This window comes from Polypterus senegalus, chromosome 11, assembly GCF_016835505.1.
Source record: "Polypterus senegalus isolate Bchr_013 chromosome 11, ASM1683550v1, whole genome shotgun sequence".
NCBI classification, from domain to species: Eukaryota; Metazoa; Chordata; class Cladistia; order Polypteriformes; family Polypteridae; genus Polypterus; species Polypterus senegalus.
This window is the reverse complement of record NC_053164.1, coordinates 162759347-162772457: the sequence shown is the minus strand read 5'-3', so window position 1 is coordinate 162772457 and position 13111 is coordinate 162759347. Positions and strand designations below refer to the sequence as shown.

The window sequence follows — 13111 nt, the reverse complement described above, 5'->3', positions numbered from 1 at the left end:
CTTTATATCTTTGAAATTACTGTAACTCAAGATCATCCTGTATAGGACTACTGTATGTACTTGCTTATTGTGTGCCTGTTTTAGCCCAATCAGTACACTGACCGTAACTTGCCAATCATTTTTCAGTGTCCTCCAGCCCCTCATCTTAAGTAATGACATTTACACCTCATTAAGCTCCATTAACCACTGTTGTCTGCTTGTTCATAAAAGAAATAAATTTCCCCATAAATTCAGAGGCTCATCCAGTTTTTCTTTATTTTTATATTGTTGTTTGAATATATTTGGACAGAAACAATTTTATGTCCAAATAAATTCAAAGGTTAAAGGGCTTATTTGAGAGCGTAAAGCTTTTCATAGCCAGTTTTTGAGTTTTAAAGCTTTGGTGTTTCCCTCAAGTTAAACTGGATAGTCTACATTAAGCACGTAAATTCTGCATACCTTTAATTCCTTTAAAATTTTAATGTAAATTTAGTGCCTGTGCCACTCCAGCAAAGGGATTATGGTGGTGCTGCAGTAGGTAGCATTAGCACATCACAGTACATTGATTAAGGTTTGATTCCAGGACTTTGTGGAGTCTGTTTTTTTCCCCCCTCAGATTTTCATGCAGCTTCTATTCAATTACTGCTTTTCTGTATTGTGGAGTTGCAGCATTGATCTTGTCAGATAACAAAGGTATTTTGTATAATACATGAAAGGTGTAGGTAAAAAGTTTGAACATGGCCTAAGTCAGTGGTTTTCAAAGTGGGAGGCCATGGCTGTCTGAAGGACCGCCAATACTAAGAGTTTGGATCTCCACCACTTCTAGGGCAGATTTATAAAACTTGTGTACACAGCATTCCATGCAAAGTCAAAGTTTATAAAATAAAGCTTAACTGGAAAACTTGCCTACATTTACAGCAATTTTGAAATGATGATGGCCTTAATCAAGTAGGGAAACCAGTGAGACCAGCTAAATGACGACTCACATGTATAATAATTAGGGTTATCAAATTAGCCAGGAAATAAGGTTTGAATATTCCAGTTAAAAATATGTAAATATTGGAATATATTTGAACTTAGAACAGCTCTGGGCACAATAGATGCACCTTTGTGCTTTTTGTACGTGGACTTACCTATAAAAGCGACTCTTGTGTGGGTTTCAGTATTGTCGCAGTATCAAGTCAATGTCCACGTTTGGAGTAAGTCAATGCCAAAATTAGTGTGAGTAAAACAAACAACTGTACTTATCTAATCCAGAGCTTTTGTCTTTGAATAAAATGTTTTAATTAATTTTATTTATGTTTGAATTATAATAGAATGTGTGTTGACGTGACAAACATATTACAGCACAGAACTGGTAATTATGATGTAGACTATTTTGGTTCCCTTTTAAGAGGGGAAATTCTGCCTGTTTGCATTAAAGAACTTCTTTTTTTGTCAATTTATATCAGCTACCTGTTTTTTCTTCTTGGGAAACTCTCATGCCTACTCTACTGGAAGTCTATGTATGGTGTAGGAGCACATACAGTTGTGGCCAAAAGGTATTTTATTGGCAAATACATCAAATGTATATAAAGAGTCAATATTTACAGTGTTGACCCTTCTTCCTAACCTCGGCAATTCACTTTAACATGCTGGGTATGTTGACTGATGGTGATCTATTGTTGCCTTTTTAGTGCTTGGAGCTGATCACAATTTGTGGGCTTCAGCTTGTCCACCTGCTTTTTGAGAATAGATTAAGATACTACGTATGCCAGGTTTTATAAATCAGATTTTTTTTTTGGTGTATGAATTTTACTATTTTGTGGCATACACATTTTCAGACTTAAATCCACACACAGTTTCATAAATGAGACCCATTGAGGTAGACATTCTATTAAAAACATACCATTATGAAGATTGTCTTTCAATTGCCTAATGCAGTTTTTAAATAAACCTTACTGGAAAAAAAACCATAACACATGATTCATATTGAAACACACACACACACACCAAAACTCCTTAAAATGGACTCAAGTCTCCATGCTAGGCTGCGTTTCAGTTTCATTACTCCATCTCACGGTGTTCCTGCAGCGATTCTCCATTACTGTCTCACTCGCCCAACCTCATTCTCCTATTTCATGTTCATTGCCAATGCCACTTTGTGACCTTGGAGTTCAAGGTCACTGTCCCACATCGCTCCTCATCTCATTGAGCCAATGCATACCAAGATGGAGACTACCCTTAGGCCAATGTGCCCAGTAATTATTTTAGTTAAAGAAATGAAATGAAAGACAGTGCTAGTTGGTCTTCAAACTCTATTTTTAGTTTCAGTTTAGTTTTTATTTCACAAAAATATTTGTTTCCTGTATATATATTTATATACTGTATAATGAGCTTTCGAGGCAACTCAGATTACATCTTGCATATTGTAATCTTTTTAGTTAGCCAATAAAAGGTGTCATTTTGCTTGAATTCTCACTGTATAAGCTGACCTCTGTGTGTAGCGTTAATGTGGAACAAATAATGGGTTTGTGTTCCAATATCAGCTTTGCAAATACTGTAGAAAAGTATTATAAAACAAGCAAAGCACTTTTGTGACTTTGTGGGTCCGACTCCATGGTCCCTCTTCTCATTTGGGAGCCTCTTGAACTCGACACCATCAATAGTCATGACCGGGATGAGCTGTACAAATGAGGACACCACATGAACTTAGAGAAAGGTGCAAATTGTTTAAGTGCTTTTATTAAGAACATCTCAAAAGTGTTTATAAGTGTAGTGCTCCATCAAAAATAATCCAATAAAATAAAGGTGAAGTGGAGGTTAAAATCACAATAAATAACTTCAACAAAACAAGGTTAAAAACAACTGGTAGGAACAGTCCTTTTTAAACCAGTGCCGCCGCCTTTTAACACTGTTGGCTCCCCTGCTTATCCCGTGCAGGCCTTGCAGCAGAGGAGTCGCCTCAACAGCAAACGCAGCTGATCTTCCTCAGGTCCGGTTGCCTGCTGTCCGAAGGCTATGGAGAGTGACCAAGACTTGGGTCCCCAGTGACCCGGGGTGCTCATGCTGGGGCTTTCTTTTCAAGCCTCCTAGACACCTGCTGCCTTCCCGGTCTTATACAGTGAGTCGCTCATTTTACGCACATCGCTCTGGCTCCCTGAGTTGCTAAGCCAGAGTGATCACTTCCTCAGTCCCCAGGCACCAACCTCTTGCACCGCTCAAGGGACTCTTCTAAACTAGCTGCCTGTCTTCTCAACATCGAGCCTGCTGTTCTCGACTTGCTCATTCCCTCACCTGCTGCCTCTGCCTCCTGCCACCTTCACTCTTTAACCTCCATTCATTTTCCTTTCTCTATCCTTTTTTTCATTCTCTTCCCTTGCACTTATGCTTCTCCTTTTAAAATGTGGACATGGCACAGCTGTATCAATTATTGTTCCGAATGATCCTACACCTGTGCACTTGGTGTAGAACCACCTGCTCCCACTTCACACCCAGGAACCTCTCTCACCCCCCTACCATGCTCCCTCTTACCAAGATGCACGTGTGTAGATTATGTATTTAAAAAGGTGCTGGTCAGCCGTGAATCTTGCTTTACATTAAAAAAGGTCCATAAGTACATGACTGATGTAACATTATGCCTAGCTTTTGCAACAATAATCCCAAAAAATTTGGGAGCTTTTGCCTTAGGAGAGTTTGTTGAAGAATTTCTGTCAGTTAGTACCAAGTGTACAATGGAAGGTTCTTATTACTAACCAAACTGTACTGCTTAAAAAAATTAGAGGAACACTTTTTAATCAGAGTATAGCATCAAGTCAATGAAACTTTTGGGATATTGATCTGGTCAGTTAAGTAGCAGAGGAGGTTGTTAACGAGTTTCATCTGCTTTGGTGTTAATGAAATTAACAACAGGTGCAATAGAGGGGCAACATTGAGACGACACCCAAAACAGAAATAGTTTAAGTGGAGTCCTCTGACATTTTTCCTGCCTCATCTTTTCTGACTGGTGTTTCACTAGTTTTGCATTTGGCTACAGTCTATGACACTACTGGTAGCATGAGATGATACCTGGACCCTAGCTGGACAGGGCCGTAGAAGGTCCTTAACCCATTAGCAGAATCAGTATGTGCTCCTTTGGGCAAGGAGGAACAGGATGAGCTCTGCCAGAGCCCTCCAGCAGGCCACTGGTGTGAATGTCTCTGACTAAACAATCAGAAACCGATTCATGAGGGTGGCCTGAGGTCCCGATGTCCTCTAATTGGCCCTGTGCTTACAGCCCAGTACTGTGGAGCATTTGCCATAGAATACCAGAATTGGCAGGTCCACCACTGGCACCCTGTGCTTTTCACAGATGAGAGCAGGTTCACCTTGAGCACATGTGGCAGACATAAAATTATCTGGAGAAGCCATGGAGAGCATTATGCTACCTGTAACATTGTTCAGCATGACTGTTTTGGTGGTGGATCAGTGATGGTCTGGGGAGGTATGTCCATGGAGGGACACACAGACCTCTACAGGCTAGACAACGGCACCTTGATTGCCATTAGGTATCGGGATGAAATCCTTGGACCCATTGTCGAACCCTGTGCTAGTGCAGTGGGTCCTGGGTTCCTCCTGGTGCACGTCAATTCCTGGCCTCATGTGGCAAGAGTATGTAGGCAGTTTCTGGAGGATGAAGGAATTGATACCATTGATTGGCCCCAACGCTCGCCTGACCTAAATCCAATAGAGCACCTCTGGGACATTATGTTCCGGTCCATCCAACGCCGCCAGGTTGCACCTGAGACTGTCCAGGACCTTAGTGATGCCCTGGTCCAGATCTGGGAGGTGATCCCCAGGACACCATCTGTCGTTTCATTAGGATCATGTGCCGACTTTTTCAGGCATGCATACAAGCAAATTGGGCCATACAAACTACTGTGATTTTTGAGTTGCTGCAATGAAATCTCAGCAGAATGGACTAGCCTGCCACATCATTTTTTCACTTTGATTTTTGGGGTGTCTTTGAATTCAGCTCTCTGTAGGTTGATAATTTTCATTTCCATCAAACGATGTGGCATCCTTTCATTCCTAACACGTTACCCAGTTCATATCAGTATAGATTTCCAGCATGTTTTTTCCTATTAAGTTTTGATTTATTTTCAAAGTTTTTTTGAGCAGTGTATTTGCAAGTGAAAGTGGTAATGGAGCACTGGGAAGTTCATTTTTTATACAAAAATATGCCCGTAAGCTAATTTCATATTACGAAAGAGTTGATCAGAAGGTGCAAACATCTCTCTCTCTCTCTCTCTCTCTGTCTCTCTCTTATGTCTGCTTTTCACGAGAGAACTGCTTAACGGATTTAGACATTTTAGATAGGTATTATTTTTATAATTTGCTTGAACATTCTCTGTCATTGCACTGTGTGTCATAGTTCGCTTGCGGTACCGATTTATTTGCGTGAATCCAAGAGACATGTACAGGCCGATGGGAGGGAGGCAGGGCCCTCCTCACTCACGCGCCAGTCATAATTTACCTCTGCTTAGCTAGCAAATGAGAGAACTACTTAACAGATTTAGATGAGGTTTTTTTTTTTTTCTATAATTTGTTTGAACATTCCAGTTGATTCTGCGACTTCTCTCATTGTGCTATGAATCACAGTTCGCTTGCAGGAGTGATATATTCATGCTAATCCGAGACAGAAACTGCGGGCCGAGGGGAGGGGGAAGCATGACATCAGGATTAGGGAGCTGGGCAGGGCCCTCCTCACTGTCCTGTTTCACTGCTACGCAGAGGATGGGTAGTTATCAATATGAAGATCTCTGAAGGATGAGATACCAAATGACATCCTTGAAATAAATAGTGAATAATTGATGGGGGAACTTGAATGTGAAGTAATCCTGCAGTGGAGCAGCAGACAACAGTGCATCCTCCTTATTCCTTTTTTGTTTTTTGTTTTTTTGTTTTTTTTTTTAAACATTGATTCCATATTTTCAGTGAGTATAGCACATTCCGATAACTAGTAAACTGGTGATAATTATTTATGACTGGGTTACAGAGAAAAATGCACAAGGATGAGTTCTTAGGAGATTGTCTTTCCAGATCCAGTCAAGCAGGTGCATTTTAGCACTTTCCTCCTTTGCTTTGTCTCAAAATAAAATTATTTGGTGCCATAACAACTTCTGTTTTCGATCTTTGCAATGACCTTTTAATTCATGATCATTTTGCCATTCATTTAAACAATATACAATAGATTTAAGTTTTCCAAAACAATTGTCAAAAAATATACTTGGGAAGTGCCCTGAAAGAGGAATAAAAATTAGGTTAGGATATTGATGTGGACTATACTCTGCTGTCTAATGAGCTCTGAAGAGTTGACTGCTTATTAATATCTGGCTTAGTACTTAACCATCCCACCTCAAAAACAGAGTTCATAGAGGTCATAAGTACTTACTGTTCAGAAAACTCAAAGGAAAGTGCACTGATATACTGTACAATGATGTGATAATGCGATTACAGAATGAAGCACAGTTTTTTCAAAATTAATTTTAAATCCAGAAATCATTTTTACTTTTAATAAGATTATCAATGATACTTTGGATCAATAATGAAGAAAGCATTATTGTCCACATAGAAATGTGTTTTTTTCCTTTGCTTCCAATTTCCTTCAAGTTTGGAGTCAAAATCTAAGCAGTTTGATAGCAATTACAAATAGAATTGATAATAATATACATACTTGTTAGGTTCGACGTTTTAATCTGAAATAATCAGAATGTATATTGTTTATCCATACGGTGCCTACTCTGCTTAAGTAAAGTAACTTGATCCAGGCATAAATATCTGAACAATTCTGAAATTTTGCAATACTTTAAAGAGAGATCTCCATTCTGTTCTATCCTGGAAAGATCCCATTGCAACTAGAGAGCAGCTATAAAGCATGTTTATCAATTTAGGCTTGCCAGGAGAAAGTACAATTCATCATCTTAATTATTGATTTTTTTCTTTCTTTGTTTTTACTCTAATCTACATTTTTTTGAGTTTCAGAAGCTGTCTTCAAAAAACTCATTTTGTCAATTTTCTTTACAGAGCAGAGGAAAAATTATGCAAGAAACAGCATTTCAAGTCTGTCCGAGACCTCACAATATCATGTTGAAGTGAGTATAATAATCAGACTCTTGTTAAGTTGAGCAGTGAATAAGACAACATATTTAACTAATCTGTTTGTAGATGGAGTTAAACATGAACATACTGCAAATCAAGTATGTTTTAATTTTTTTATAAAAAGTCTGAACCATCCTGGACTATTACCACAACAGAAGTAACAACATCAAAATGAGCCATCAAAATGTTGTGCATGTTTTTTTAGTCACACACAGAGAGAAATTAGTGATTTGCAAGTTGTGGTAGCAGTTGTTGTGGGTCATTTTGTGTTGGTGGGAGGGGAGGGACTGATCCTGGAAACATTGTCAAAGTTTTCCTTGTGGAGATGATTACACCCACTGTAATTATGTTTTTTAATCATCTGTGGTGTACGTTTTAACATAGTTTTACATTATTCTGGGCATCACTATGCTTGGTTCTGCTCTTCTCAAACCTTCAGGTGAATGGGTTTGAATACTGCCTGGTCCAATTTATACAAACGTTACAGATTTTTCCTTTGTCTGTATGGGTTTTTCTCATATATTTCAATGACACCGTTATTAGGTTGCTATTTAGTGAAGAATTTTCTTAAACCACAGATGCTGGTGTCCTAATCCTGTTATGCAGTTGCCCACCTGGGCTTTCCTTTTTTTCTCCTCCTATCCTGGTTAGATCCAACTTGCCCACTCCTCTTTAGACAGTAATATACACCTTTATATGAAATCTTCAGTTTCGTGGCAATCTGTTACATGGAATAGCCTTCATTCTGCTATAATAGGTAGACTGGCATATTTCTTGAGAAAGTTGATTTATTTTTGCCATTTTTCAGCAGAGCCGAACTTTCGGAATGCCAGTTCCTTGTAAAACAAGTGAACTGGATATCAGTTGTCAGTGGTGCTAAGGTGACTACAAAGGTTTCTCCAGTAACCTATTAGCATATAAACATGACTAATCTTATTTTTTATTGTGTCTTCTATTTCTCTATTCTTTTTGTAAAGCACTTTGAGCTACATTTTTTTGTATGAATATGTGCTATATAAATAAATGTTGATTGATTGATTGATTGACTAATTAAGGATAAACTAAGGGAGCTGCCCATTGGAATATTGCATTTATTGCTGCTAGAAATGGGGCTTTGCAGCCATATGTTAATTATAAATAAAAATCAGTCATTTCAAGTAGTAATAGCCATTATAAGCTGCACCCCCTACTGATTACAAAGGTTATCAAATTTTTGACAACTGTAAACTTCAGAACAATGACTGCTGTTTTACTACGAACATACTGAAAGAACTGCATCATCCTTTACCTTGTCTGTAATATTTCTGCCTTTAAGCTTTCCTAATATCCTTTTTAACTGTTGTTCTCATAGATTCATAATAACTAGTTATTTATATAGTACACCTTGTGCCGCTGTTTTTCCTTTGCAGCTTCTTTTTTTTAACTCCTCATTTATCCACTGTGAAGTTTGCTTTATTTTCTTATTGCTCCCAAATTTAAGGGTAAACCTGTTCATTTTATATCAAATACTTTTAATCCTTGATGGATTCTCTACCTCATCCTGTTTCCAATGTATACTTTTTAGCCTTTGCCACATCTACTCAAAATATGCCCTATTAACGTTAAACTTGACGGTTTGTTATTGAATGTGTGTCCTGTCCAAACACTGTAAAATATATAATATTGTGGTCACTACATCTTAATGGTTAAATTACATTACCCATTAAGTAGAAAATACTCAGTCTAGACAGACTTTAAATCTAGCCTGTGCTTTCAAATACTGTGTTTAAAAACAGTCACTGATTACTTCTAAAATCTCCTTCTTTTGTTCTCACCTTTTTGTAAGCTTAGTCCAGTTAATATTTAGATAATTATGTCCAGCATGACTATAATGTCCCCTCTAAACTTTTTCTTTTTCAGTATTGTTAAAAAATGCTTATTGAAATACTGTTTGGCATTGACAGTCTATATACACTCTCCATAATCAGGCCTCTATACTTGATGCTTTCTAATCAAATCCAAACATCCTCATAGAGATGTGGCTTATGATCCAATTGAAGAAGAATTGAAATTAATATTGTTTTACATAAATAGTGACTTCCCCACCCTTTGTTGCCTGCATTTCCATTCCTTTGATTTAGACTGGTTTCTGTTATTAATTTAATATCATAATTGCATGTAAATTCATATAAGTGCAGCTTATTTGTTTTATTGTTGATTCTACTAAGATAAGCAATTTTTAAAATATCACTCATTTTTGGTGTTTTAATTGTGGGCTAGTAATTTCACAGGCATCCTGCACACTTGTATTAATGGAAATACATATTTTTTATGTGAAGTTATACATTTGCCTGGTCTTGTTCTAAATGTCTGGCTAGTCCATTGCCTAGTCTGTAGAATCCTCAACTAACCTACTCTTATGCCTCTCCAAATTATCACATTGCCTCTCAGGTTCAGTTGTAGGCTGTTGTAGCAGAACAGGTTACATCTATTCCAGAAGGAGCACCACTATTCCACAAACCTATGGTACTCTATTCTATGTACACCAAAATTTGCGCCACATTAAACCTTCTAATTGTTCTTGCTTTGTTTTAATGTGTTTCACTTTGTTTCAGCTGGTCTGGCATGTGACATAGGCAAAACTACTAAGACAACCACCTTATCAGATCTGTTCCTTAGCTTGGCACCTAATTCTTTAAATTTTAGTTGCAGATCTGGTAGCCTGCCTTTATATATAACTTTTGTTTCAACAACTGTATCCACTCCCATATACACTGCCACTGAGGTATCCCACCTATGCATTAGAAAAGTGACACATCACATGAGACTCCAATCCTTCGGAGCAGGTCTCTCTAATGACTGATTCATCAGCTATAACTACTTCTCTCTTCCTGGGGACTGGTTTTGAGATGATCTGAAGTTTCCCATTCCTGCCTGTCTCTTCAAAAAAACAGCAATAACCATTAACCAGTGTAAATATAGCCTTTTTGTGTGTGCTTTTTTTTAAAACAATGTTTTACTTGTTTATTAAACTTGTATTTCTACAAAAATAGCTAAAATGAGTTTTGCTTAAGTATTATTTTGAGTTTTATTTTTGATTTACATATTGTGCTTCAGATGCTGCCTATTGAGCTTTTCACTTTTGCAAATAAACAGTCATTTTCTAACACGCTTAGCCCTGATCAGGATCTTGTGAGGGAGCGGCACCTATCACAGCTAGCATAGGACCCAACGAAGGAACAAATCTTAGACAGTATGCCAACCCGTTGCAAGGCAAACACACATATACACAAACACACACACACACACACACACACACTTAAACCACACACTAAAGCCAATTTAGTATTGCTAGTCCACCTAACTTTCATGTCTTTCGACTGTGGGAGGAAACTGTAGCACCCAGTGAAAACCCATGTAGACGAGGAAAAACATACAAACTCCATGCAGGGATGATCCAGGATGTGAACCCTGTTTTCTTACTGCAAGGCAGTAGCGCTACCATTGCGCTACTGTGCTGCTCCAAATGATCAGTTTATGTATTAAAAAAAAGAGTTTAAACATTCCATCTGTTTTGTTTTTATAGACAAATTCATAGGCACACATTTTCTTTTTGCTTTGATATCTTTCAGCTCATTTTATTTGTTGCTTTTTAATAGCTTATAGTTTTTCATAAACATCTTACCTGACTTACATATATTGTGCTTGCTTTCCTTTTAACTTTGTATGCTCTGCATTTAACCGGACTATATTTGCCCTCTGTGAATTTGGCACAGAACTTCTTTGCACCCTAAAGCATACAGTAAATGGTTGTCCATAATTCACTTATAGCTTGTCTCCTGCATGATATGCAATTCAACAGTTATTTTTTAACTAAATGTATAAAGCAAATTGAATAAATTCTAGTAACTGGATCACTTTTTCAGACAAAAGAAAAAATGTCTACTAAAGAAAAAAAAATGTAGATCCTTACATAATTTTCCCAATTTTTTCATCAGCACTTAACCACCTTTGTCATGGACCGTAAAGAAGCAGTTATATCTGTTGATGATGGCATAAGAAAGCTTAAACTATTGGATATTAAAGGGAAGGTTTGGACGCAGGATATGCTTCTTCAAGTAGATGAAAAAAGTGTCAGCTTAGTAGATGTTGAATCAAAGGTAGGTTTGCTTTAAATGTGTAACATAACCACGGAGTGTAATTATAAACACCTTTCTGTTTTTTGTAGAAACTTTCCTGTTGACAGAATTACATACTATTCTTTGTGACCAGGAATGATATTCACGACATGTTTTTTAAAAAAAAAAAAAAACTTTTTCTTTGAATATTAAGCTACTGTTTTTCCTGAAAATAAATCATTTTTGTTAAATTTTAAACTACATGCTATGTGATACTGTTTTAAAGATATCCAACCTGTGTTATAGCCAAAACATTGGCATTGTGTTGCTGTTCATTGTTTGATAGCTAATCTCCTAGCACATTGTAAAAATGACCCAAACAAAATTCAGCAGTCTGCTAGAAAATGGCTTGCTGTTGTCACTGCCAAGCACAATAATACCCATATAATCTAGCTGTCAGCAAATGTTCAACATCAACAGGCAAGGCAAGTGTATATAATAGGTATGTGAGTTTTTTTTTAATGTGCTTTTTTTTCTCTCCCATGTACAAGAATCAACTGGAAAATTTCCCCCTTAATACTATTCAGCATTGCCAGTCAGTGATGAATGCCTGCAGTTATGATTCTATATTGGCCTTGGTGTGCAAAGAACCAGGACAAGGAAAGCCAGATCTTCATCTCTTCCAGTGTGAGGAAATTAAGGTGGGTTTGGTGATATGTCAGTGTAGAAGTGAACTAGGTAGGTATTATATCTATGTAGGTAATTTTAATTGTTTTCAGATTTTTGTGCTATTTTTTCTGTGTATTTGTCTTGCATTGTCATTTGGTCTTAACAAAATGTAAGTACTTTGAAGAAAAAACGGGGTTATTGGAAGCCCAATCATGGTCAAGATGGGAAAGGATAATATTCTTCAGAGCATTTATTGTCTCACAGGAACAGAAAAGTCTGGCTCAGACATATACTAGCCTTTAGCAGTCAGATTAGATTATCTATGTAGACTACTATCTAATATAATCTTTACATGAATTTTATTGCTTGCCAGTCTAGTTTTGGAATAATTAGATTTTGTAAAAGTAGGCTGTACCTGTCTGATTTTTGGCCCTGTTTTCTGGAAAAGGGCAATGCATTTGTTTTGAATTTCTAAATAGCCAGTGCCATTTATTTTTTTTCCTCCATTTCATGACAAGTGTGACAGTATAGATCTGTACCATAAGCACATCACTTCTGTGACCTGCACTCATATAACACATCTTTCAGTATTCAAATAAGCTTTATTTTAACATGTTCATTTATCCCCACACTACCCACTTCTCTTCACCTTTTCATACAAGTTTCAATATACAGTGGAACCTCGGTTCACAAACGTCCCGGTACACGTACAACTCGGTTTACGACCATAAAGTTCGCCAAACTTTTGCCTCGGTTCACGACCACACACTCTGTATATGAAGAAGCCAGTTTCCCTTTCAGTTTGTACATGTTGAGTTTCTCCCTGTGCATTTCCTGTGCAGCGAGCAAGAGAGAGAGCGACACACACACACACACACACAAACAGGCAGCGCGTGCACACACACAAGCAGCATGAGAGAGGCACACACAGGCAGCGAGAGAGAGGCGCATGTGCACGCACACTCACACACACACACACACACACAGAGGCAGCCCGAGATGCAGACACACAGGCAGCGCGAGAGAGAGCTGGACACAAAAAGGTAGGAAGGCAGTTAAAGAATGCACTGGGCTTGATTTTGTTTTCACTTCTGTTTTCAGCGATCTGTTCGTAGCGTGCATTGTTGCAATGTTATTTTTCTTGGTGGTTTATTAAATTACGTATTTTTTCAAATGTTCATTTTTTTCCCCTGTGCTTAAAACTCATTTAAAAAGTGCTTTTAGCCGGCGGTTGGTAGCGCTATAGC

General features: G+C 37.7%; 1 protein-coding gene across 4 annotated transcripts in view; it reads left to right on the top strand.

Moving 5' to 3' along the window:
• The window catches only part of eps8a (epidermal growth factor receptor pathway substrate 8a), a 402686-nt gene that overhangs the window by 227826 nt on the left and 161749 nt on the right, over window positions 1-13111 (top strand). For all 4 annotated transcript variants that reach the window (XM_039769996.1, XM_039769994.1, XM_039769997.1 and 1 more), the window contains exons 4-6: window positions 7024-7091; window positions 11076-11237; window positions 11747-11896. In XM_039769996.1, the coding sequence (XP_039625930.1) occupies window positions 7024-7091; window positions 11076-11237; window positions 11747-11896 (380 nt within the window). The remainder of the gene's footprint in view (window positions 1-7023; window positions 7092-11075; window positions 11238-11746; window positions 11897-13111) is intronic.